A 23532-nucleotide genomic window follows, 5' to 3' on the forward strand; every position below is an offset into this window, starting at 1 on the left:
ATTTAGGCTCTTTCCATGTTTTGGCTATTGTACAAAGTGCCGCTATGAACATTGGGGTACATGTGCTCCTATGCATCAGCACTTCTGTATCTCTTGGGTAAATCCCCAGCAGTGCTATTGCTGGGTCATAAGGGAGCTATCGATAGTTTTTTGAGGAACCTCCACACTGTTTTCCAGAGCGGCTGCACCAGTTTACATTCCCACCAACAGTGTAGGAGGGTGCCCGTCTCTCCACACCCTCGCCAGCATCTATAGTCTTTTGATTTGTTCATTTTAGCGACTCTGACTGGTGTGAGGTGGTATCTCAGTGTGGTTTTGATTTGTATTTCCCTGATGATGAGTGACACTGAGCGTCATTTCATGTGCCTGTTGGCCATCTGGATGTCCTCTTTGGAGAAGTGTCTGTTCAGGTCTTCTGCCCATTTCTTCACTGGATCCTTCATTTTTCGTGTATGGAGTTTAGTGAGCTCCTTGTGTATTTTGGATACTAGCCCTTTATCTGATATGCCATTTGCCACTATCTTAAAGATCATGTTTAATGGTCCAGTGGCCTGTGACCTGGACTACAGCTTGTTCGTCTGTAAAATGGGAATATTAGTATTGCCTGCTTCATGGAGATAACACATCAAAGCAGGAAGCCCAGGGGCTGGGACATACAGTAAGCTGTCAATAAATGTAGGTCTCTTTCTGTTGTTACAATCCGTTGCCTCCCACGATGGAATGCCAGAAGTCATGGCGGAAGGAGAAAGAATTAAGGTCCCAAACAAGATGACAGACTCTTGTCTCCCCAGGAGTTTCGTTCCCGTCCCTCCCCAGGACCTCCGCGTCTGCACTCTGCAGCCGCCTCTAGCGCGGGGGACGCTCCACGGAGGGCGAGAGGCGAGAACGTAGTGCGGGGAGTAAGTTCCGTAGGAAAATAAGGAGGGAAGAGGGAAGAAGAAAGAATAAACCGGGAGAGCGGCCGGTTACCTTCACATCTCTACTCAGAACGGTCGTCCACGGGGTGCACGGTCTCCTTCCTTCTAAAGGTCCTCAATCCAGAGACCGAGGACTTAGTCAGGGACTCTTCCTCAGACCGATCCCACTTAATTTTTATGGCTCTGTTTTAGTCCGTTTAGGCAAAGCTGTAGTTTTTCAGTGATCATCTTTACTGTTGGGCAGAGCTGGTCGTGAATCTCAAGGTACAAGCCCCAGTTTTCTGGCAGGTCCTAAAGGCCTGGCCGGTGCTTCCCCCAGTGAGCCCAGCGGCTGTCTGTATTCCACAGGTAGGGGACCTACTTGGACTTACCCTTTTTAAAAATTTTTTTTAAATGTTTTTTATTTATTTTTGAGAGACAGAGACAGCACAAGCAGGGGAGGGTCAGAGAGGGAGACATAGAATCCAAAAACAGGCTCCAGGCTCTGAGCTGTCAGCACAGAGCCCAATGCAGGGCTCGAACCCATGAACTGTGAGATCAAGACCTGAGGTGAAGTTGGACGCTTAACCGACTGAGCCACACTAATCCTTGAAGAAGTAGGGACCCTGTGATGATGGTAGAGGTTTTTTGTTTGTTTGTTTGTTCTTAATTTGCAAAGCTACGTTCATCTCTCCTTAGAAGAGGGATGTGAAAGCCATAGCAGTATTAAGGTTAAAGTCCTCTATTTCCCCCCCCCCCCCCCCGAGGTCCCTAGTGACCACTTCCTGATTTTGATCAGCTTGTTGTAAAGGTCTCCTTTTCCGGCATAACACATGGGGGAATGGAGTGGGAAGAGGCTTCTGCCCTCTTCTGTCTTTGTGTTGCTTTGTCCCAAGGAGGCAAGTTTTGGCAGTGTTTGTAATTTGCTCTTGAAAATAGCATGTGCTCCAGAGCACAAGATTAGAAGACATTTATTGGAATCCTGGATTTTTAGGTCTGATTCTTAGAGTTAACTTCTTTTGCTTTAGGCAAGGAACACATTGTCTTCCCCACCAGAGCACTTAATATCTCTGCCACGGCCATTCCAGGAATCCACACTGGAGCCGAAAAGAATATACAGACTCTGTAATTATGTGTGTGTACATATGGCATATTACGTATTTGAGTATAGAATATACATTGGTTTTTTTTCCTGTCTTCTTATGCTTCCAGAGTCTTTATTTGGGTTCAAGGAACTAGATCATCACAAAGCTGCCTCCAGTAACATTGATATTAGTACAGCTTGCCTCGCCCCCTGTGAATGAGCTTACTAGAAAAAGTCACATGGAGCACCTGGCCAGCTCCATTGGTAACGCCTGTGACTCTTGATCTTGGGATTGTGAGTTCAAGCCCCACACTGGGCACAGGGCTTACTTAAAATAAATAAATAGGGGCAGCTCAGTCGGTTGAGTGGCCAATGCTTGATTTCAGCTCAGGTCATGCATGATCTCATAGTTCATGAGATCAAGCCCCACGCCAGGCTATGTGCTGGCTGCGTGGAGCCTACTTGGGATTCTCTCCTCCCTCTGCGTTCCTAACCCATGCACACTCTCTTTCTTCCTCTCTCAAACTAAGTAAGTAAACTTTTAAAAATGATTTAGGGGTTCCTGGATGGCCCAGTCAGTTGAGCATCTGACTTCAGCTCAGGTCATGATCTTGCAGTTTATGGGTTTGAGCCCCATGTCTGGCTCTGTGCTGACAGTTCAGAGCCTGGAGCCTGCTTCCAATTCTGTATCTCCCTCTCTCTCTCTCTGACCCTCCCCTGCCTGCACTCTGTCTCTCTCTCTCTCTCTCTCTCAAAAATAAGTAAACATTAAAAAAATTTTTTTAATGATGTAAATAAATACACACATACATGCATAAACTGTTTTTTAAGTCTCATAGGACTTCTGGAAAGAAACTGTGATGTTATGGCTTCTCTTTGAATGTCTCTGAGTCCTGCAGCAGACTGACCTGCGGAGAACATTCTGGCTCACGGCCTAGGAGCAGCACAGAAGTGCCAGTGGGTCTGCCCAAGTGGGTCCCACGTGAGGCCACCTGTCTGCTGTAAATGGGGAGAGAGACGCCTGCATGGCGACTCTCATCTCCAGTTGCAGAGCCGAGAGCTGGGCACCCTGCTCAAATAGTCCTCTTCAGGAGGAGTCCGGAACCTGCGTTGCTGACTTCCTAGTGCTGGCTCGGTCTCCACCGTGGGTGGGTGGGTGGGTGTGTTTTCTGTACCCAGGCATATAGCTATGTTTCTAGCAACCTGCATTCTTAGATGAAATCAAATGAAGGAAGAAGCATGTGTCAGGATCTGCTTAGCAATTTCATACCCGTTATTTCACTTTGTTCCCTGGGAAAGCTTGTGAAAGAAGTAGTATTAGCCCCCTTTTATAGAGGAGAAGCGTAAAACTAAAAAAACAGGACATGCGTCTGGTCGTAGAGCTTACGGGCGGCAGAACTGGACCTCCAGAAATGTAAACCCCAGCTTTCTAACTCCAGATCCGAAGCTGCCTTTCCCCCGTCCCAGCTAAGCCTCCCTTAACAAAGGAGAGTCATAGAGTTGCTTCAGATCATATGGAGACTGCCCGCATCTACGCGGGCCTTGGGGGAAATGGCTACCCTTTCAGGCCCGAGTCTCCCCAGGAGTGAAAGCAGTCTGGTGACACCTTCCTTCCCACTCTCTCAGGGACGCGTGAGGTGAGAGCAGTGATCGGTTGGAAAGATGATTTGAAATGTGCTTTGTAAACATGAGGCATTAGATTATTACTTTCACAAATGTTAACTTCTCTAGTTTGACAGATTATGGGCAGTTCCCCCTTGGTTTTATTGGAATAAATGTGGAATTTGAATTTTTAAAAATAATATTTACACCAGCAATCCCTTGCCATATTACCACATCCAACCCAAATCCTGGAATGTCCCCAAACCACTTAAAAATTAATTCCAGTCAAATAGACAGTTAGTACTTAGGGGAGTAAACTGGATCCCTTGCTCATTGAAACAGCCTAGACTCCCAAGTTGGACTTGGACTTTGCTCCCCACCTGTGAACAGACAAAATCACTGTTGTCCCATAACGTTCTCAGGCCTGCTTTGTCCCCTGGTTCCGTCCTTCCGTAATTCAAGCTCATATTCGGTGTTGGCTTAGTTGCCATTTCCCCTTTCACGTGTGTTCCCGTGGGAACGAGGGTCTTGGCCCTGCTGCTGTCCAACTTCCGGGGCCCATCCACAGCCTCCCTGGCTAGCCGGCGCCAGGCACCCACCACCAGATTCCCGCCTATTTTCCCAACACCTCACAGTCCCCCAGTCGGTCCCAGTGGCCACGTGCTGCCCACAGATGACAGCAGACTAGTGCGTTAGAGAAAAGCATCGTTCTGCCAGGCACGTGACGCTGGATGAGGTCCTGTGGCTGCCCACTGCAGAGGGAGGGGGTGGTCCTTGAAGAGGGAGTAAGGAAGTGTCCAGCTTTGAAGGAAATGGGCTCAAGGGGTGCCTGGGTGGCTCAGTCGGTTGAGCGTCTGACTTCGGCTCAGGTCAATCTCACAATCCATGGGTTCGAGCCCTGCGTGGGGCTCTGTGCTGACAGCTCAGAGCCTGGAACCTGCTTCTGATTCTGTGTCTCCCTTTCTCTGCCCCTTCCCCGCTCATGCTCTGTCTCTCTGTCAAGAATCAATAAACATTAGAAAAAAAAAATTTTTTTTTTTTTTTAAGGAAATAGGCTCCATCAGGGGAGCCGTCAAGATGGTTGTCCAGCCACGGTCCCTGGGGTGGTCATTAACGTGGCTGTCCCAGCCTCCGTGCCACTTCTGTGTCACCCACAGAGCCTGATGGATTTTACTTATTTTGATTGTTCTTATTCCTGAAAGCAACTGATGAGCGGAAATAAGAGTTCAAAGCTCAGAGGGCCCTCATCTGGCTGTGTTCAACAGCAGGGCCAGATATGGACCCAGGGGTTCCAGGGTTTAGAAAGCAGACACAAGGTGCCTGCCTGGCCGTCTCTGAGAGGAAACCAGTGCATGCCGGTTGGGGAAGGGGCCCCAGAGCCAGTGAGCTTCTACCACACGCTGCCCCCCTCCAAACCAGGAGGGTGGGGTCAAGAGGAAATCGGTCCGTAGATAAAGTCATTCAGACTGAGCTTGCTGGGTGGCAATAGGCAGTCACCTTCTCTGCATGACATTGTCCCCAACGTGCTGGTGAGCCATCAGCCCGCCACGACCTCCACGCCTCCCAACTCCCTGACACGTTGAGTCTAACCACCTCTTCCTTTTGTTTTCTCAGCATTAATAATAAGCTACAGCAGCCAGAGGCAGCGGCCGGGGTGTTGGAATACGCCATGAAACACTTCGGAGAGCTGGTAAGTGCTGAGACCCGGCTGGGGACGCACTCGGCCAGCGCCCGGAGAAAGTTACTTTCCTTTTCTCTTCTCTTCTCAATTGCTGACATCTGATGCCGACTTTCCTGTGTCATAAGGATGCAGGAGACAGGGGCTGTATGGATTATAGTTAAACTGAATGCACATCGTGAAGACGGAACCTGATCAGTAACAACAGCTGGCATATGTCAGACGCTTGGCACGTGCCCGGCCCTTGCTGCGTGCTTTGTGTGCACCGTCTCGTTCTGTCCTCATGACAGCCCCGTGAATAGAGGTACAGTCGCCATCCAGTCTACAGGAAGGCAGCCGGTGGCCCCAGCAGAGAAACAACCTCACCTGACTTGACGGGGAATCATGGGCCGCGCCTGGACTTGAACCCAGGCAGCCTGGCATCGTCCATTTAATCCTGACTGAGTTACCTTGTGTCATCTGTGGCAGCGAGCCTTGCTGCTGGCCCACGATTAATGCTCAGTACATACCTCACAAGAAACCATGGCCAATTCTCCGGGGGAAGAAATGTACTATAATTTATACCTGCTGTTGAGGTGTTCCATTTCATTATTGCTCACATAGCTTCTTCTCTGCTGCCATCTTTGCTTTATCGGTATTAAAATGTTTCCATCACCCTCTGTGGTCCTGGGAGGGTGCTCTACTAACTTCCTAACCATATATGAAGCCTTGACTTAATCAACTCAGCGTTGACTTCCGGGAAGGTCAAGAAGTTGTGGGTCCATGTATTTGATGAGGAACCTTTTGTCAATCGCGTAGGTCACTTGTCAGGTTTGCCGTAATCAAGAGCCCGGTGTGTTAGAGGGAGGAAATCCGTGGCTGCTTCACTGGCTTCTGCATCACACAGGGTCTAGTAAATTGTTTAACCGACTGCGCCACCCAGGCGCCCCGCGGGGACTAGTAAATTGGATTGGAACTTTCTAGGGAGTATTTTGCCATCTTGAGCATCTATCTGTAACTAGACCCAGACAGCATCTCCCTCCAGATGACAGGACACCACCTTTGCCACAATCCTGGATTGCAGAGGGTTCACTTAACGTAGTCTCCCCGGCCATCCCCTGCTCTGCTCTCCCTAGAGCTTGGGCCGCAGTAAGGGCTGGTACAAACGAAGAGCCCATGACCATCTGGCATTTGGATGACCTGCCAGCGACTAGCTAATACCCAGTGGCTCAGAGCGCCAGCCTTAAATGCAAGTTCCTCTGCCTCCAGGTTCTAAAAGCGGCCGTTAGCTCCAGGATTGTTGCTAAACCCATGGCGGGTTTTCTGTTATATTTAGGGAGCTGAAGCACATTAAGCCTGACAATGGCTTGGCTTTTCTTGGCAGAGCCTGTGCTTTCTCAGCACAATTTATGTAACAGCGATCTCATTAGAATTTCGTGTGATTCATGGCTTAAACCTTATAGTTTCTGCAATCTATTGCGATTCAAAGTACCCTGCCCTGTGCCTGACCTGCTCCATATGCCGCTGCCTCTGCTCTGTGCTTGTCGGCGCCAAGCGTGTGCCGTCCGCTGGCCACGGCCCCCCTTCCTCTTTGCCACCCGGAGTAGGAATCCCAAATAGGAAAATGCCAGCGTTATTTTCTCAGTTTTAGCATTTTTCATCTTAGCACTGTCTTTACAGCCACCCGTCTAAGTTTTCTCTCTCATAGTCTTCTAAATAGGCGTGGAAAAGGAAGTTTAGGTAGTTCTACCTTCCGCAGAGCCAGACAGGCCCGTTCGGGTGAACCGTCCTGTGCACCGACACAGGGCAAAGGGCTATCGGGCAGCAGGATTCATGCAGGGGCAGCCGAGGGGATCGGCTTTACCAGTAGCTGCAGAGGGGAAATCGGCACCAGTTAACAACCGAAAATAGACATGACCTCCTTACAGAGGCTCAAGAAGAAAAGGTCCTTTCAGAGAGCTCAGCAGAGTAGCGGTCAGCGTACATAACCACTCAAATACTACTTTTATTTAGAAAGGAAAGGAGGGGGATGGGGGAAGCTCAGGTGTGCCCTGCATCATATCCTACGGGTTCCCCTGCAGGCGCATCTCGTCGGAGAAATCCCTGGCGAGCCACTGCCCTGGCCTGGGAGGGAAGTGGTCGTTCACTGAGCCGGCGAGGAGGAATCCCAGAGGACAGACCGAGACGGAGGGCAGGTGGGGGCCAGGCAGAGACAGGAAGCAGTCTGTCTGTCCCCTGACCATTGGGAGAGCTGGAGTCTGCCACTTTTAGACCGCGGCCCCTCTTCCTCACGTGGCCGGCTCTGAATTTCAGCGTGGCGCACCATCTGCCCGGGGAATGGAAACCATCCTTTGGCCCCTGACACGGGCAGAGCTGCCAGGCGCTGAGCAGGAGGGAACATTGGACGGAAGCGTCGAAGAAGGGAGGGCAGGCTTTCCGAAGAATTTTAAGTGGTGGTGTTCTATCGTGTTTTAAATCACTATTTCCTGAAAGTTTAAAAACGCATTAAGAAATGCAGAGGATCAAGAGCTTTTAAAAAGCCGAGTTATTTTCCTCCAGCAAATGTGCAAATATGCCTGGTCTTTCCGGCCCCGTCAGGAAAGCTGCCCTCCCGGTCCCGGTCCCGTGGCCCGCCGCCCGCGCTCCAGCGCACTGAGGCCACGATGTCCCTGCTGGAGCTCTGGAGACCCCCACGTCTGGGCAGGATGTGACGGGGCGCAGGGACACGGCCCTCTGTGCGCTCGAAGGTTAGCCCAGGACCGCGCCGTCGGCATGCCAAGTGGTGTCCGCTCCACCAGTCAGCCTGCCCTCACATAGTCTGAAGTTTTTTTCCACCAAAGCCAGGACATACGGTGATGGGTGAAGCATCCAGCACCTTTGGGAAGGCAGCGTGGGGAGGGATTAAAACGTGCCACCCCCCGCTCTCCATGCCCCCAGCGTTCCTCTCTTTCCCATCCGGCAGGAGATCCAGGCCACCTGGTACGAGAAGCTGCATGAGTGGGAAGACGCGCTCGTGGCCTATGACAAGAAGATGGACACCAGCAAGGACGACCCGGAGCTCATGCTGGGCCGCATGCGCTGCCTCGAGGCCCTGGGGGAGTGGTGAGCTGCCAGGGCCGTGCACCCCGGGCTTCCGGATTTAAAGGGCTTCCCCCATGTGGGGTTCTCACCCAAGATGCTCCTCTTCATTTCACTGGGGATCTTCCTGGGGATCATGTAGAACTTGAGTGTTCGGAGGTTTCTTTTCAGACTTAGACTTCGTAAGTCCTCGAGAACAGGGCGGGCTTGGGTGAGCTGCTGCCGTCCACGCCGGCTCCTTCCTCGGCCTCTTGACCTTGACGGACTGTGCACCTCACTTTCTTACTCTGCAGCCTTGATATTTTTTTCCTTTTCTTTATTAGCTCTTGCTAATGATTTGGGCAGAGAACAAGTCACTGCCCTCTTCAAATGCTTTGTCTATATTGAATGCTGACTGCGTGCCCGGGCCTCTGCCAGGCCCCAGAGATAAAAGAGACACAGGAAATAAGGCCTCCCTCCATCCGGAGGCCCGTGAGACCAGCATATTGCAGATGGTCATTAAAGCCGGAGAGGACAGTGACGTGATCTGAGCAGATGGCCATGACCACCGGAGGGAGCAGGGTGGCCTTGCCATTCTCACGGGGGACTGAGGCAGGGGGACACCGAAGGAGAATGGGGAGCTGAGCTGAGAACGCAGGCCAAGGTCTTTGTCTGGGGAGTCTGGGGAGGACATTGAAGGAAAAAATGGTCCCTATTCTGTTTCCAAGCATCTAGTGCAGTTTTTTTTAAATAGTTGAAAACAAAATGTCACAGTATGGGGGTGAAATACTATTTATTTAAATACTTACTTATTTATTTTGAGAAAGAAAGGAGAGGCAGAGAGAGAGAGACAGAGAGGATCCCACGCAGGCTCTGCACTGTCAGCACAGGGTCCAATGCGGTGCTCAGTCTCATGCACCGTGAGATCACGACCTGAGTCGAAATCAAAGAGTCATACGCTTAACCGACTGAGCCACCCAGGCGCCCCAATGATGAAATACTTTAACAACAGTTTTAAATAGTTAACATGCCATGCTGCTTCCCCACAAGCAGATTATCCGGACTTTCTCTGAGACATGTGACTGAAGGGCCCCCCTGTCCCCATTCAGCCAGAATTATTGAGCACCTGTTCACAGCCCGTATCTGGGCCAGGCCCCAAGCACACAGCAGTGAACCAGACACAGCCCCTGCCTTCCAGGAGCTCCCAGGCCAGGTAACTGGGCTGCTGCCCTACAGAGGGAACACGGAGGTAAAGAGAAGTACAGGGGGCTGTGGGAAATAGGGAGGGGCCCCTAATCTAGGTGCAGAAGCGTTCGGAAGGCTTCCAGGAGGAAGTGGTACCTAACTTGAACGTGTGTAGGAGCAAACACAGTATGTTCGGCATTCTGAAAGTTCACTGTGGCTTGGAGTGTCAAGTGTGATGTGGAAAGGTAACAGGTGAGGCAAGAGAGGTAGCCAGGGGCCAGGTGGTGTGGGGCGTACAGGCCACGTGAGGAGTTCAGGCCACTGACAGGCCATCCGAAGACCTGGAGGGCCGTGGCGGGCAGGTTTGCATTATACGCAGAACCCTGTCAGAGCACATGAAGAGTGGATGGAAGGGAGACCAGAGAAGGGAAGAACGGCCAGGCCAGTTCAGGAGCTGCCCAAGGGGAGGAGGGGGGGAGGGGGCTGGATCCCAAGGTGTTTAGGAGGAGGTGTTTACAGGATATGGGGTCTGATTAGATGTGGAAGTGAGAGCGGAAGGAATTAGGCTTTTAGCCTCCAGAATAAAGGGAAGCTAGAACACCCAGAGCCCTTCAGAGGTCGGAGCAACCCAAAGCCTGAGGTTCCTCTGAGACTGGGCCTCCGAGGAGCCTGCCTGGGGGGTGGATGGGATCCCACAGGCCTGCGCCCTCACATCAGGATCTGCGTTGGCCATCTCTGTCCCCAAAGGACTTCTTTTAATCTACATTCTTGTATTCATTTTTTATTTTTAAAACATTGTTTTTCACTAGTATCGAAATTCACTAGCACAAAACAGCGACAGGATTGTGCAAACCAAGGCTTCTCCCAGACCCGCGGGTGCCAGGGTCGGGTCCTTGGAGAGCCTCTGGGTATGGTCTGCGTCTGTGCGCCGCGTGTGTTATGACGGTAAAGTCTGTACGCCTTTTTGCACCTTGTTTTTTCACCCACTGTGTGTAAGCCACCCGTATCACTAGCTGTAGCACTGCCTCGTTTTCTTTTTTTTTTATTTTTTAATGTTTTATTTATTTTTGATACAGAGAGAGACAGAGCATGAGAGGGGGAGGGGCAGAGAGAGAAGGAGACACAGAACCAGAAGCAGGCTCCAGGCTCTGAGCTAGCTGTCAGCACAGAGCCTGACGCGGGGCTCGAACCCACGAATGTGAGATCTGACCTGAGCCGAAGCCGGAGGCTTAACCGACTGAGCCACCCAGGCGCCCCTTGCCTCGTTTTCTTAAGGGCCGCATAGTATTCCATCGTATGGTTAGTAATCCTCAGTCTGTCTGAGTAGGCAAACTTAGATTTGTTTTGAAATGTTACACCTTGGGCAGCTTAAAGAATATTATTGGGAAAAAATCAGAGGAAGTCTTCTAAAAAGAACGCTCTCTCACTACGCATTCTTTCTGTACCTAATTATAGACATTCTTTGGTAAATGACTGCTATTTTTACTTCTTAATATAAAGTTATTACGGTATTCCTAAGATAGAAGATCTAATTGTACTGCATGAAAATTTAATGTCCGTGATTTTAGCCTTAGGCATCGGATCACATATATGCAGATAATAGTCGGAAATTGCTTGAAATTGGTTTGTCTGGCTTAACCATTATTAAGGGAGATTCAAATATTATTATTTATTTCCGTAATTAGCAACCCAAAGTCCTTCATCCCAATAAATGAGGAAGCATAGCCTATCAAATCTGCCTCGTTAGCTTGGACAACTAAGGTTTTTGATTTGCACGTCCAACAGGTATCCAAAACTGTGCTGTAGGCACTAGCCAGTGTGGCTATTTAAAAAAATTAGGGGTGTCTGAGTGGCTCAGTCAGTTAAGCATCCGACTTGGGCTCAGGTCATGATCTGGCAGTTTGTGGGTTCGAGCCCCGCATGGGGTTCTGTGCTAACAGGCCAGAGCCTAGAGCCTGTCTTCAGATTCTGTGTCTCCCTCTCTCTCTGCCCCTCCCCTGCTTGTGCTCTGTCTCAAAAATAAATAAACTATTAAAAAAGTTTTTGTAATTAAATAAAAGTCATGATTCAAGTCACATTAGCCACATTTCAGGTACTCATTAGCCACATGCAGCTAATGGCTGGAATATTGGCCAGTGCAGCTCGAGAACATTTCCATCACTCTAGAAACTTCTTTCGGACAGTACTGATCTAAAGCAAAAGAGTAGTATGTTGGAAATTAGCCACATCATTTCAAAAACAATTTTTTCCACTTTAAAATTGGTTATCATTCAACCATGTTATTAAGAGGAAGATTTTAAAAAAAAATTGAGGTGTAAACATTTTTAAAATTCAACTCTAACCGTTTAATTCCTAAAATGTTGTCGTGTTTCCATTTTGCCCTTGGATTTATATGTAAATGTCACAGCCTAATATCCGAGTCTGTCGTGTTGTGACCCCAGCCCATTTCTCAGTGAACTTTACCTCATAGTCCAAGCTCTGGCCAAACCTTGCTTTTCAAAGTCCAGAAGTTTCTCTGTGTTTGTTGATTCAGTTTACTGAAGTATTCACCTCCTCCTCTGCTCCTTTTTCTACTTTTTGAAACTCTGGGGCCGCCTGGGTGGCTCAGTCGGTTAAGCGTCCGGCTTCGGCTCAGGTCATGATCTCACGGTTTGTGGGTTCGAGCCCCACGTCGGGCTCTGTGCTGACAGCTAGCTCAGAGCCTGGAGCCTGCTTCAGATTCTGTATCTCCCTCTCTCTCCGACCCTCCCCTGCTCGCGCTGTCTCTGTCTCTCAAAAATAAATTAAAAACATTTAAAAAAATTAAAAATTAAAAAAAAAAAAAAACCTCTGCCCACCTTTCAAACCCCACCTCTAGTGTTTCTTCCTCCTCAAGACCTTTTCTGGCCGCCTTCGCACTTTAGGAATTCGAGACGAGCACTTTCTTACATAGGTCATGTCAGGATAGCCTGGGCATTGACAGGCTGTCTGTGCGATTCTGTCCTGTCCCCTGTGACACTCGGGGGAGTTGACACAGCCTGCCCGCGGGGTCCCAAAAGCTAAGTGACCCAGGTGTCCTGCCGTGGCAGGACTGGTCCCATCTCCCTCTGCTCTCTTGGATTCATCCAGTTTCGTAACTACCCGCAAAGAGTAAGTGGCTGGTGATGCTGACCAGGGGATTTAGGAATGCAGCAAACAGAAAGGGATTTTAAAAAGAGATGAAAGAAGCAGAATCCTTTTCCTGGTCATCTGCAGGGTTCTCACGTGGCTTGTTTGGTCAGTTCTCTTGAGTGTGCAGTTTCTAAACTGCTTTCCCTTTGGGTACGTATCCTGAGCGTGCCTGAGGCCGGCGTTCAGCCGAGGTGGCATCCGCAATGGTCGGGGGTTACCAGAGCTCAGAGCCCACCCCCATCCCCGTGCCCATCTGCCCCCAGGAGCTAGTCCCCCAGCCCAGCCCACGGCACGCACCGCCGCACCTGCTGCCAGGGTGAGTGTGGGCGAACCCTGTCCCTAACCACTCCAGAACGTGGCCTCTGGGTCCTGAGAACAGATGGCTCCGGAGTGAGATCAGAGGCACCCGGCCACCTAGGTGTTCGAAGGGAGGAATGCTCTCTGAGCTTCCTGCCGCTGTGCTCGGTGGGAAGGGCGAAGTCTCGGAGGGCAGGCGGTTTCCCCAGTTCTCCGGGGCGTGCTGGGAGCGGTGTCGGAAAGCAGATCGCGGTGTTTGCTCCCCCCTCCCCCGCCCGCCACAGCCTCCTGTGTTTTTATGTATTTGCTTTTGTCCTCCCCTTGCCTTTGAGCATTCGGATTCAGTATATTCTACATTCTCGTTTCTAACAAATGCTTGTGGTAAAGGAACCCGCCTCCGTGTGCCGGCAGCCACCGGCACAGCCACGGCCTGGAGGCGGTGCCCGTGTCTGCCGTCTAGGGGCCACCGCTCCTGCTCCGCTGCCCCGTCTTCTCAGGGAGCAGTTCGTGCTGTTTCATACTGAACTCGCTTCCTACCTCTGGATGAAACGTACAGCTAGACCCCCAGACCCACGGCACAGAGCTGGGTGGTCCTGACAGGACCAGAGGATACCGAGTTGCTTGTGGCCACCAGCCTACAGATTTGAAGTCTAGGGTTAGAAGAACCATTCAGAGATCAGGCAGCTTCCTCCCCTGCCTCCAGGCAGGACCCCAGCAAAAACCTGCTGAGTCCGTAGTGCACAGACTGTGGCCCCTGGGCCCCTGGGAGTGTCTTAGACGTGGACACTCTTTTTTTTTTTTATGTTTATTTATTATTGAGACAGAGAAACAGAGCACGAGTGTGAGAGGGGCAGAGAGAGAGGGAGACACAGACTCTGAAGCAGGCTCTAGGCACTGAGCTGTTAGCACAGAGCCCAATGCAGGGCTGGAAACCACAAACTGTGAGATCATGACCTGAGCCAAAGTCGGACACATAACCAACTGAGCCACCCAGGTGCCCCAGACGTGGACATTCTTGGGCCCCAGTGCACACTTCCTGAGTCAGATTCAGGGTGACACCCACCCATCTATTTGAAGGAGCCTCCAGGGGATTGTGAAACACAGACAGCTTGAGAACTGCTGCTCTCGGGTCACGGGGCCCCATGGTGCAGGTTTTCGGGGTGGAGGGACATCAGGAACCTGACGTCGACCTTCCGCCCGCTCCCTCTTCCTCTTTTGATCTTAGCGCTGAGCTAGAATGTTGTGGCCCTGGCTCTCTTGACCATGTGCCAGAGAATGTAATGACCACGGTGCCACCATGCGGGGTAACGGCCCTGGGCAGTTGTCCTAGAAGTCATCACCAGGCCGCCTCTGGGTGAGCTCAGCCCAGGGCCCTTCAGAACTGACCGACTTCAGCGTCTTTATCACACACAGAGCCGCTCATGTCCCACACGGCTTCTGAGCTGGGCCGCTTGGAACTTCTACCTTTTCTCTTGACTCCACTGCCAAGACCAAGTTAGAACATCCTTAAAAAAAAAAAAAAAAAAAAAAAAACCCTGCAGCATCTCTTTTGGAAAACAGGGAAGATTCAAGTCTCTGGCCTGAGTCTTGAAGCTGACAGGCAAACATACACTCCTGCTGGCCCACTGGCAAGGTTTTATTTACTTCGGTTCATTCAGAAGGGAACGTGGGAAGGCAGCCATGCTAACAGCCAACACGGCTTCTCTCCTCTTGAGAGGGCATCCGCTCTCTTTGTGAAGTCTGTTGAGCACCGTTCAGATCTCAGTATCTCATAGTCCTTACCCACACGGACGGCAGTGGTACAAAATCTGAGCACGAGCCTCTGGATTGCTGGTGGGCGTGACCGCGGTGGAGCCCTCTTCCTCCTGTGCTGTGTGTGGATGTCACTGAGTCTCCTCGCAGACTACAGCCATTTGTGTCGCACTTTGAAGAGCCTGTTCTCCCTAACCCTTTGAGCCCACATTGAACATCCAGACGGGTCTCTTCAGATTGCTTTCTCTGTAGGCTTGCTAAGGGGAAGGAGCCCAAAATTGATTGGCATAGGAAAGAAGCTCCTGAGTAGTTATGAAGGGGACCAGGTGTGCAGGACGTCTCAGGTCACAGCGTTGGACACAGTCCCTACCTTTGATGAAGTCATTCACAGACAAATGATGAGCCTCCAGGCCATAAAAGCGAGTCACCGACCACTTCTTGGGGCCCAGTCCAACATGCTTTTTATTTGAAGGCTCCCAGTTGAAGGCAGGCCCCCGTCGTCCTGTTCCTGGGTAGCGCCGACTGCCCCACGGGGCCGGCAAGAACGGTGAACGGGTTGTGGGCGTGACTTGGGTTAAGGTGACTGTGTGGCTCTCTTCCCTCAGGGGCCAGCTCCACCAGCAGTGCTGTGAGAAGTGGACCCTGGTCAACGATGAGACCCAAGCCAAGATGGCCCGGATGGCCGCCGCAGCTGCCTGGGGCTTGGGTGAGGCTTCCCTCGCGGGCACCCCATCGGGGGAGGGAGGGGGCGGCTGGGGGCTCGCATTCAAAAATCAAGGCACTGTAGCTCCAGGTAGAAACGTGAGGTCCACAGAAGTGTCAAATAGCCTGTATCCACCTCCGTCTCTCCCATCTGTCCCCTTCCACCCGATGACCGTGACGGGCTTGTCAGACACGGGTGAAAATGGCTCTCACCAGGGAAGCCAAGGAGACCATCCAGCACGCATCACAATTGAGATATTTAGTGAGGTTTGTTTGGTGTTGTTTATTTTAAACAAGTTACTGGTTCATTTTTCTCTTTTATGAATAAAATCTAGAAGGAGACATTTCCAGCCTAGTGTCTGGCTCCATTGCCAGTAGCCTTTCTCCATATTTTCTGCTTCGCCCGGGGCCTCCGTTTCTGAGTCTACCTCATGAGCCAGCATGGCTGCTGGAGCTCCACCCATCGTGTCCTTATCCCTAGCAGGAATAAAGAGAGAAGGCAGCTGTCTGTCTCCTTTTATTACTTAGCTATTATTCTAGAACTTTCCTGACACATGTAAAAGTGAAGAGAATAGTATAACCAACTCCCATCTGCCATCACCTTCTCCAACACTTACAAGCATTTTAACAACTCTGTACTTTCTGTTTGTCACCTTGCTGCCTGACACTCACCCACCTTACTCCCCAAGTATTTTAAGGCAGGAATCTCCTTTTAGTGCCCCAGACAGGTGTAGAGCTCAGACACCAGGCCCCAGCTGAGATTGCCAGTGTGTAGGCCAGAGACGTTCTCAGTAAGAGGAGAAAGGACCCACAGGGCGCCCCAAGTGAAACACTTCCCCTGTGGAGTCCAGAGGAGGGTCACATAACCCTCTGCCTCCATTCCATCCCTCTGGGGTCACAGAGCCTATATCCTTTCCATTCATGAGCTCGGGGCTGGATCCAGGCCATTTTTCAAAACAAAGTGCTTCCTGAGGAGTCATCCTTTACCGTTTGCTTTTGCCCAGAGGCACAGAAAGTGAATGAGTCGAGGGTCTGGTCTGCAAGGCAGGAAAACGCCTTGTAGAATCGGCTGCCCTGCAGTCCGCTAATGAGGCCGATAGCTTTTCTGCAGATGGTCCTGGAAACACCGAGTTTGCTGCATGCTCCTCCCCTCCCCCAGGGGAAGTCAGTATCTCTTTCTGGATGTAGCACGAGCCCGGATTTGTGATACAGGGACTGCTGTGCTGAGACCCAGCCCACCTTACTGTTATGACAGAGCCCCTTAAAATCTTTATCTCCTCCCTCCTGAGGCACAGGTAGTGCCAGAGGGAGGTGGGCGGGCTCTTTGTCGACGCCTGCCCCCTGTCTGGGTAATGGCCTCTCTGAATTGTCGAGGGGAAAATGTAATTTCCTATGTGCCGCTGAACTGCGGGCTGCTTCGCTAGGAGGCAAGAAAGCCCTTCTGTCTCACCTCGGGAAGCTGGGCAAGTCTTCCAGGCTAATGAGGTGCTACATTAAGGCCTCCTGACAGGCGGGCTCTGCGCTCAGTGGGTCAGCCCCATCTTTCATGGAGCTCCCCGGGGCAGCAGTGGAGTCCTGTGTTTGGAGAGACAGATGTGGCTTTGTTTATGAAACAGGCTCACTCCACCCCGTAGAGCAGAGAGAGCCTCTGCCTGATTTTGATACATGAGGCGCCAGTTCGTCTTGTTCGAACCCCGAGCTAAATGCAAGGTTCAATGACAAGGCCAATTTGAGAGGCTACCTTAGCATCTTAGCACGCTGACCGCCCTCTCTCTCCCCACGCGTGTGTGTGTGTGTGTAGGCCAGTGGGACAGCATGGAGGAGTACACCTGTATGATTCCCCGGGACACCCACGACGGGGCATTTTACAGAGCCGTGCTAGCCCTGCACCAGGACCTCTTCTCCCTGGCGCAACAGGTAAAGACCTCCGTGCACGCAGACCGTCTAGCCAAGTAAAGGTAACTAGCTGTGCCCTGTCGGATCCTAGGCACGCAGCCCCTGTGGAAATGGGCTCGTGCCCTTCAGCTCTGGCGTTGGGCTCTGGGGGCACGTTCGAATCTAGGCTTTGGAGCAGAAGACTCACAAGAAGACTGCCAGCATGTCAGCCAGGGCCGCTTTCTGCTCTAAGAGGGACAACGCTGTTCTGAATTTGCCACTTCGGTGGTTTTGGGATTCGCGTCCCGGGGCAGCCCCGCATCCTCCTTGTGGTAGCGAAGAGCTGCGGGTCGCCCGAGGAGCCTGGGGGTACAGCACCCCGGCCGCAGAGGTCCGTGTCCAGGCCCCTCCGCTGTTCAGAAGTGTCACACGGTGACCAGCTAGGAAAGCGAGCTCTGTCACTTGAAAGTCCAGTGCTGGCTGGCGGGGTCAAAGAAGAAGTCCTCACGTCCTCACAGGCACCGGGCTGTCGGGGGTGAGGTGCTGGGCTAGATGGCCCGAGCCCCCCAGGGATGGGGACACAGGAATGAAGCTCAAACGTGCGAGGTGTTTAGTTGAGGAAACACAAGACTCAAACCGCAGGCCGGGGGCCAGCCCCTGAGCTCAGGTCTGCACAGAGGCCTGGGCCTCCTGTGACGCGGAAGGTCCGGAGCCACCTCTGCCGGCAGCCACTTAGAGACCAGTGACAGCCACCCGGAGCTGCTGCGGGTTGGCACGGTGTAGTCTCGCACATGCGTCCAGCAGGGAGAAGGTGAAAGAAGGCAGGTCTGCAAGCCGTCCTCTTAAGACTGGAGAACAGTAATCTTTTTTGTTTTTTCTTTTTTACTTTTTTTAATGTTAATCCTTTATATTTGAGAGACAAAGAGAGACAGTGCAAGCAGGGGAGGAGCAGAGAGAGAGGGAGACACAGAATCTGAAGCAGGCTCCGCGCTCTGAGCTGTCAGCACAGAGCCCGACGCGGGGCTCGAACCCACAAACCGTGAGATCATGACCTGAGCCGAAGCCGGGCACTTAACTGACTGAGCCACCCAGGCGCCTTGAGAAACACAGTGATTCTAAGTGGACATGTTCCCTCCCTTGTTGCCTAGGATTCAGGATGTGCAGCTTTTGGTTGCCACACATTCTGTCTTTTCTGAGAAATTGGATAATGCTCTTCTTTAGCCTTGCAAACCTGGCAAAAGTTTCTTTTTTTCTTTTTATTTTTTTTAATGTTTTTTATTTATTTTTGAGAGACAGAGAGAGGCAGCACGAGCAGGAGAGGATCAGAGAGAGAGGGAGACACAGAATCGGAAGCAGACTCTAGGCTCTGAGCTAGCTGTCAGCACAGAACCCGATGCAGGGCTCGAACCCACGAACCATGAGATCATGACCTGAGCCGAAGTCAGTCGTTTAACTGACTGAGCCCCCCCAGGTGCCCCTCCGTCACTAGAATTGAAGCGGAACAGATAGTCCGCAGCTAGTTGGGAAGCCTGAAGACGAGAGCATCACGCTCGGCTCCCAGGCCCACGGCTCAGTTCCGGGCTTCTCTGTGTCTCTCCTAGTGCATCGACAAAGCCAGGGACCTGCTGGATGCGGAGTTAACGGCCATGGCAGGCGAGAGCTACAGTCGGGCGTACGGGGTGAGTGTCAAACATCCTGCACTGCGTCGTTTTAGAGGCTCATTTCAGTTCTCTTATCGGCGCGGGCCAGTGAGGACTCGCAGGCTGCTGAGGACATGCCGGGTGTTGCCAGCAGATACCCTGTCACCAGAAGGAGTTACTGAAATGAACCCTGGCTCCGGGGTTGTCCACGCAGCATTAAGCTGGAATGTGCTTTGCTCCCATCAGGCCATGGTTTCCTGCCACATGCTCTCAGAACTGGAGGAGGTCATCCAGTACAAACTTGTCCCCGAGCGCCGGGAGATCATCCGCCAGATCTGGTGGGAGAGACTGCAGGTGAGGCGCGTAGAGAGCCCCAGGGTAGCCCACCCTCCCCTGCCCTTGCTCACCTTGTGCTCCCTGCCTCCTCACAGAGGCTGCCTTCAAGGCCAAAGCACCAGAGGCTGGGCCCCTCAGCCCTCAGCTGTGAGAGAATGACCAATTCTCCAGCCTCCTCTTACCCTTTCCGAGGAATGCAAGAAAATGGCTTTAATAAGTGCCGCTTCTCAGCAGCCTGTTGAGAATCTTAACCCCAGACCCAGTGCTTCTCCACTTCAGCCGCGTGACAGAATGACCTGCAGAGATTTTTCCAGTCTGGATACCCAGGCCACGTCCCAGACTAGAGGGATCCAAATTTCTGGGGATAGACCCAAGATCAGGATCTTTTTAAGCCTCCGCAGATGTTTCTAGCCTGTGGCCAACAGCTTTGAATCCACTTACTGGCCACCCGCATCCAGCTTTTTTAAATGGGGTCGCCTGATAATTCTTCGATCCACCAACCCCTGCCACATACAGTCCCTCGGGCCACAGTCGTCCACAACCTCTCTTCTGCCCCTAAGTCTCCCCCCGCGGAGGAACCTCTCCAAGTCCTCCATCAGTGTTTTCGTGGTACATTCTGATCGTCTGAGGCGAGGAGGAGCCCGTCCCACATGTGGGAGTCAGTAGTCTTAAGTGTTCTTGGAAAGGATGCTTCTCCCATTCCTTGCTTCGGTAGGAGGGCAGGTTCATTTGCAAGGGAGAGAAAGCCCTCACCCCTCCAGAAGCCGCTGTCCCCCCTGCCCCCCACCACCTCCAGTTTTAGACGGTTCCTCTTGGTCCATCCGTACTATTTCCAAATTCTGTTCCCGGCCCCTCCTCGGTGGGCTGTGATAAAACCTCTTCACTCCAGACTGCATTCCTGTCTGGGGAGCTCAGGGCACATTCCGCTGGCGAGGGAGGAGCGGGAGGCGAAGGATCATGTGTGAATAGTCACCGAGGCTCTGCGCTGGGCACATGCAGTTCTTTCGGATGTTTTATTAGCAATTATGAAATGCCCAGTGAATGTTTTGATGGAAAACGGTCTACAGGACACCAGAAAAGAGCTCCACAGAGCAAGCGTTTCCCACCTGACTTGCACACAGCCTGGTTTTGTCAGTGCCTGTAATGAGATGGAGTTTCCACACCAGAGAGCTGATGAAACTTCTGCCGTTGACAAGGGGGACCATGTCCACGTAGAGACCCGGATGGGGGGGTGGTAAATGAGTCTTGGGGAGGGAAGCCCGTGTTTGACTGTACCGTGTCCAAGACCCTGTCATCATCGGGGGCCTTCGTGACTTTCCTACTTTGAGGCGGCAAGATGCTTTTTGGCTTATGGGGGGGCCAGATTATTTCAGCATCTGGAAGAAACTAGCAGATGGTGAGAAGTTCCCAAAACAGTCACTCGAAGTACTTTTTTCTGTTTTTGTAACTTTCCAAATCACTGTTGTCACACTTAATGGGATGGAAAGATACGGTCGGTCCAAAGCCTGAAAATAAAGCCTTAGGTTTGTGGTAGAAATCGGGTTCTCATGGATGGCTTGCCATCAAGGCACTCCATGAGCCGCCTCAGCTGGAAGGCCGCCATTTTGTGGTCAGGGTCCAGGGTCCCCGGTGGGGTGCAGGAGAGGCCAGCCTCCCGTGCCTTGAGCTCTGTATTTAGGTTCACACTGGGTCCTGTTACACTTAAAAGCCCGTAGCCATTGCTGCTCTCACACCCCTCTATGGAGGGACAGCTCGTTTGGTTCCATTTGCCTTTCAAATGGATACATTCGCCAAAGGAGCACCAGGTCTCGGGAGTCCCACTCCCCTGCTGGTCAGTCTCTGAGCCCGACTTCTTCCAGTGAGGTCTCTGAGCCCGACTTCTTCCACTGAGGGTGGAAGAGGAGAGGCCCACTTTCCCTCAGAAGCTTTTGATATAAAATTAGCCTGCCCCTTTTAATAATGATGAATTCATTCTATTTTTTTATTTTTTGAGAGAGAGAGAGACAAAGAGCATGAGTAGGGGAGGGGCAAAGAGAGCGAGGAAGACACAGAATCTGAAGCAGCTCCAGGCTCTGAGCTGTCAGCACAGAGCCTGATGTGGGGCTCCAACCCACGAACCGCGAGATCATGACCTGAGCCGACATCGGCCACTTAACCGATTGAGCCACCCTGGCGCCCCATGAATGATACATTTTATCATTGAATTTGTCAGCGGCAGTCCTTTTCATCCAAAAAAATGGAAGCAAAACAATCAAAGTTAAAGATGCGTTCTTCACAATCCAGGAATTTAAATAATTTAATTCATGTCACCCTCATCACAGCCCTGTGACGTTCATACTGTCTTTACCCCCTTTACCAGCCAAGTAACTGGCCAGCGGCAGGGCCAGGATCCAAGCGCTGGAGTCCGTACTCTCCTCAGATTTTCAGGGGTTCCTAAGAAGTGTTTGGTGGTGGTGGTGTTTTTTCCACAGTATCCTTCCCTTGAGAAAGTTATGGTTGTAAAAATGAGTTTCTTTTTTTTTTTTTTTTTTTTTTGGTTCAAGGTGGGATTTGCTGTAGCTTGTTGGGGATTAGGCGATAGCAGAGGGCATCGCTAACTGTCACCCCCGAATGTTCCAGGGCTGCCAGCGCATCGTGGAGGACTGGCAGAAAATCCTGATGGTGCGCTCGCTCGTGGTCAGCCCCCACGAGGACATGAGGACCTGGCTCAAGTATGCCAGCCTGTGCGGCAAGAGTGGCAGGCTGGTGAGTAAGCCTCGCAATGGGACGGCGGGGGGGGGGGGGGGGGGGGGGGGGGGGGGGGGGGGGCGGTCACGAAGGGCACAGTGTTCCCGGGCCAGTTCTGTTTATGACCTGACCTCTCTTGTTTTCAAGGCTCTTGCTCATAAAACCTTGGTGTTGCTCCTGGGAGTCGATCCGTCTCGGCAACTGGACCATCCTCTGCCAACAGTTCACCCGCAGGTGACCTACGCCTACATGAAAAACATGTGGAAGAGCGCTCGCAAGGTCTGTGCCCGAATCCATCCAGCAGCAGACCGCGTTTCTCCAGAACGCTCGCTAGTCGGCTTCTCCCTGCCTCGGGGCCCGAAAGCAGGGATCCAAACCACCTGTTAGGAAGCTATTTGGCCTGATTTCAGAAGTGAATCATATTCGAGGACGTGCATGTATGCAGTCGATTGTACCAACGAGTGCAGTCAGTTCTATTTATTAGCAGAGCATGCTGGGATGTAGACAGAACAGAACTTCTGCCCCCCAAGAGGAGGTGGGCCGGTCAGTACCAGAAGGGCGGCCTCTTTGTGAAAGCACAGCCTGGAGATTTCACAAGACCAGTTAGGTTTTCCGACTTCCCGTCTCCTTTCCTATCATCGGTTGGGAGTCAGAAGCGGCAACACCAAGTGTAATGTTGAATCCAGTTGGGAGCGTCCCCTTGGAGCCAGCGTAGAATTCCTCTTACTCTAGTTCCAGGCAGGTCCTTCCCCAGACTTGGAATTAGATGTGGCTCCTGGCGGGGGGGTTGGTTTTATTTTTCGAAACGGTCTTCCCGGATGATGGCGTGATTAACAAAACGTTGGCCCTGGAGCCAAAATCAGCACCTGCTTTGGCTCCTCATCCTTCTTACCGGACAGAGGGCATACCAGCCCCCCCTCTCTCACCACCGTGGTCCCCACGTTGGGACCTATGGCCAGAAAGGTCAGCACCGCGGCCATGGCTACGGAATGATGGCAAAACATAGCAGTCGTATCTCTGTGGAAGGCATGCTTAGGGGAAACCAAGGACTGTGTCTAGAAACTGACTTCTTTTTGGATGGTCGACTCTGACTATGAATGCGTGAACCCCACCCGGAGTGGGATCAGGAGCCCTGGCCCCCCACGCGGGTCTTTGACGGGAGCACACTTCAGTCATAACGACCCAAGCCACGTTCTCCACTTGTGTGGTCTGGTGGGGGCGGGAGGGTTCTCCCATTGTTTGTTGGCGTGTGGTTTGGTTTGGTGTGGTTGCAGGCTCTGCCGGCTTCCCAGGCCAGAGCAGCCTGATTCATAGCCTGACCTCCTCCAGGCGAATGAGAAAAACAGAAGGTGCTGGATCCGAACAGAGTCTGGTTTCCTCCCTAAGCACAGCCTCCAAGCCTTTGAATGTCTTGCCGAGCCGAAGGCAGGCAGCGGGAGCCTCTTGGAGTGGCTTCTTTGAACATGGGACCACAGCCCAACTTCTCCACACATTACCGCCTCTTCTTAGGAGCCCACATTCTGGTGGGAGCCCCTAAAACGACAGAGATTAGAAATCGAGAAACCTCGTTCA

The 23532-nt window shown here is 51.9% G+C and overlaps 1 protein-coding gene across 2 annotated transcripts in view; it reads left to right on the forward strand.

The window, feature by feature from the left end:
• MTOR (mechanistic target of rapamycin kinase) overlaps positions 1-23532 on the forward strand; it is a 137306-nt gene that overhangs the window by 89611 nt on the left and 24163 nt on the right. For both annotated transcript variants that reach the window (XM_029946054.1, XM_029946053.1), the window contains exons 29-36: positions 5197-5272; positions 8202-8341; positions 15286-15386; positions 17184-17299; positions 18859-18936; positions 19144-19251; positions 21853-21978; positions 22108-22239. In XM_029946054.1, coding sequence (XP_029801914.1) covers positions 5197-5272; positions 8202-8341; positions 15286-15386; positions 17184-17299; positions 18859-18936; positions 19144-19251; positions 21853-21978; positions 22108-22239 — 877 coding nt within the window. The remainder of the gene's footprint in view (positions 1-5196; positions 5273-8201; positions 8342-15285; positions 15387-17183; positions 17300-18858; positions 18937-19143; positions 19252-21852; positions 21979-22107; positions 22240-23532) is intronic.

Source organism: Suricata suricatta, chromosome 8 (assembly GCF_006229205.1).
Source record: "Suricata suricatta isolate VVHF042 chromosome 8, meerkat_22Aug2017_6uvM2_HiC, whole genome shotgun sequence".
NCBI classification, from domain to species: domain Eukaryota; kingdom Metazoa; phylum Chordata; class Mammalia; order Carnivora; family Herpestidae; genus Suricata; species Suricata suricatta.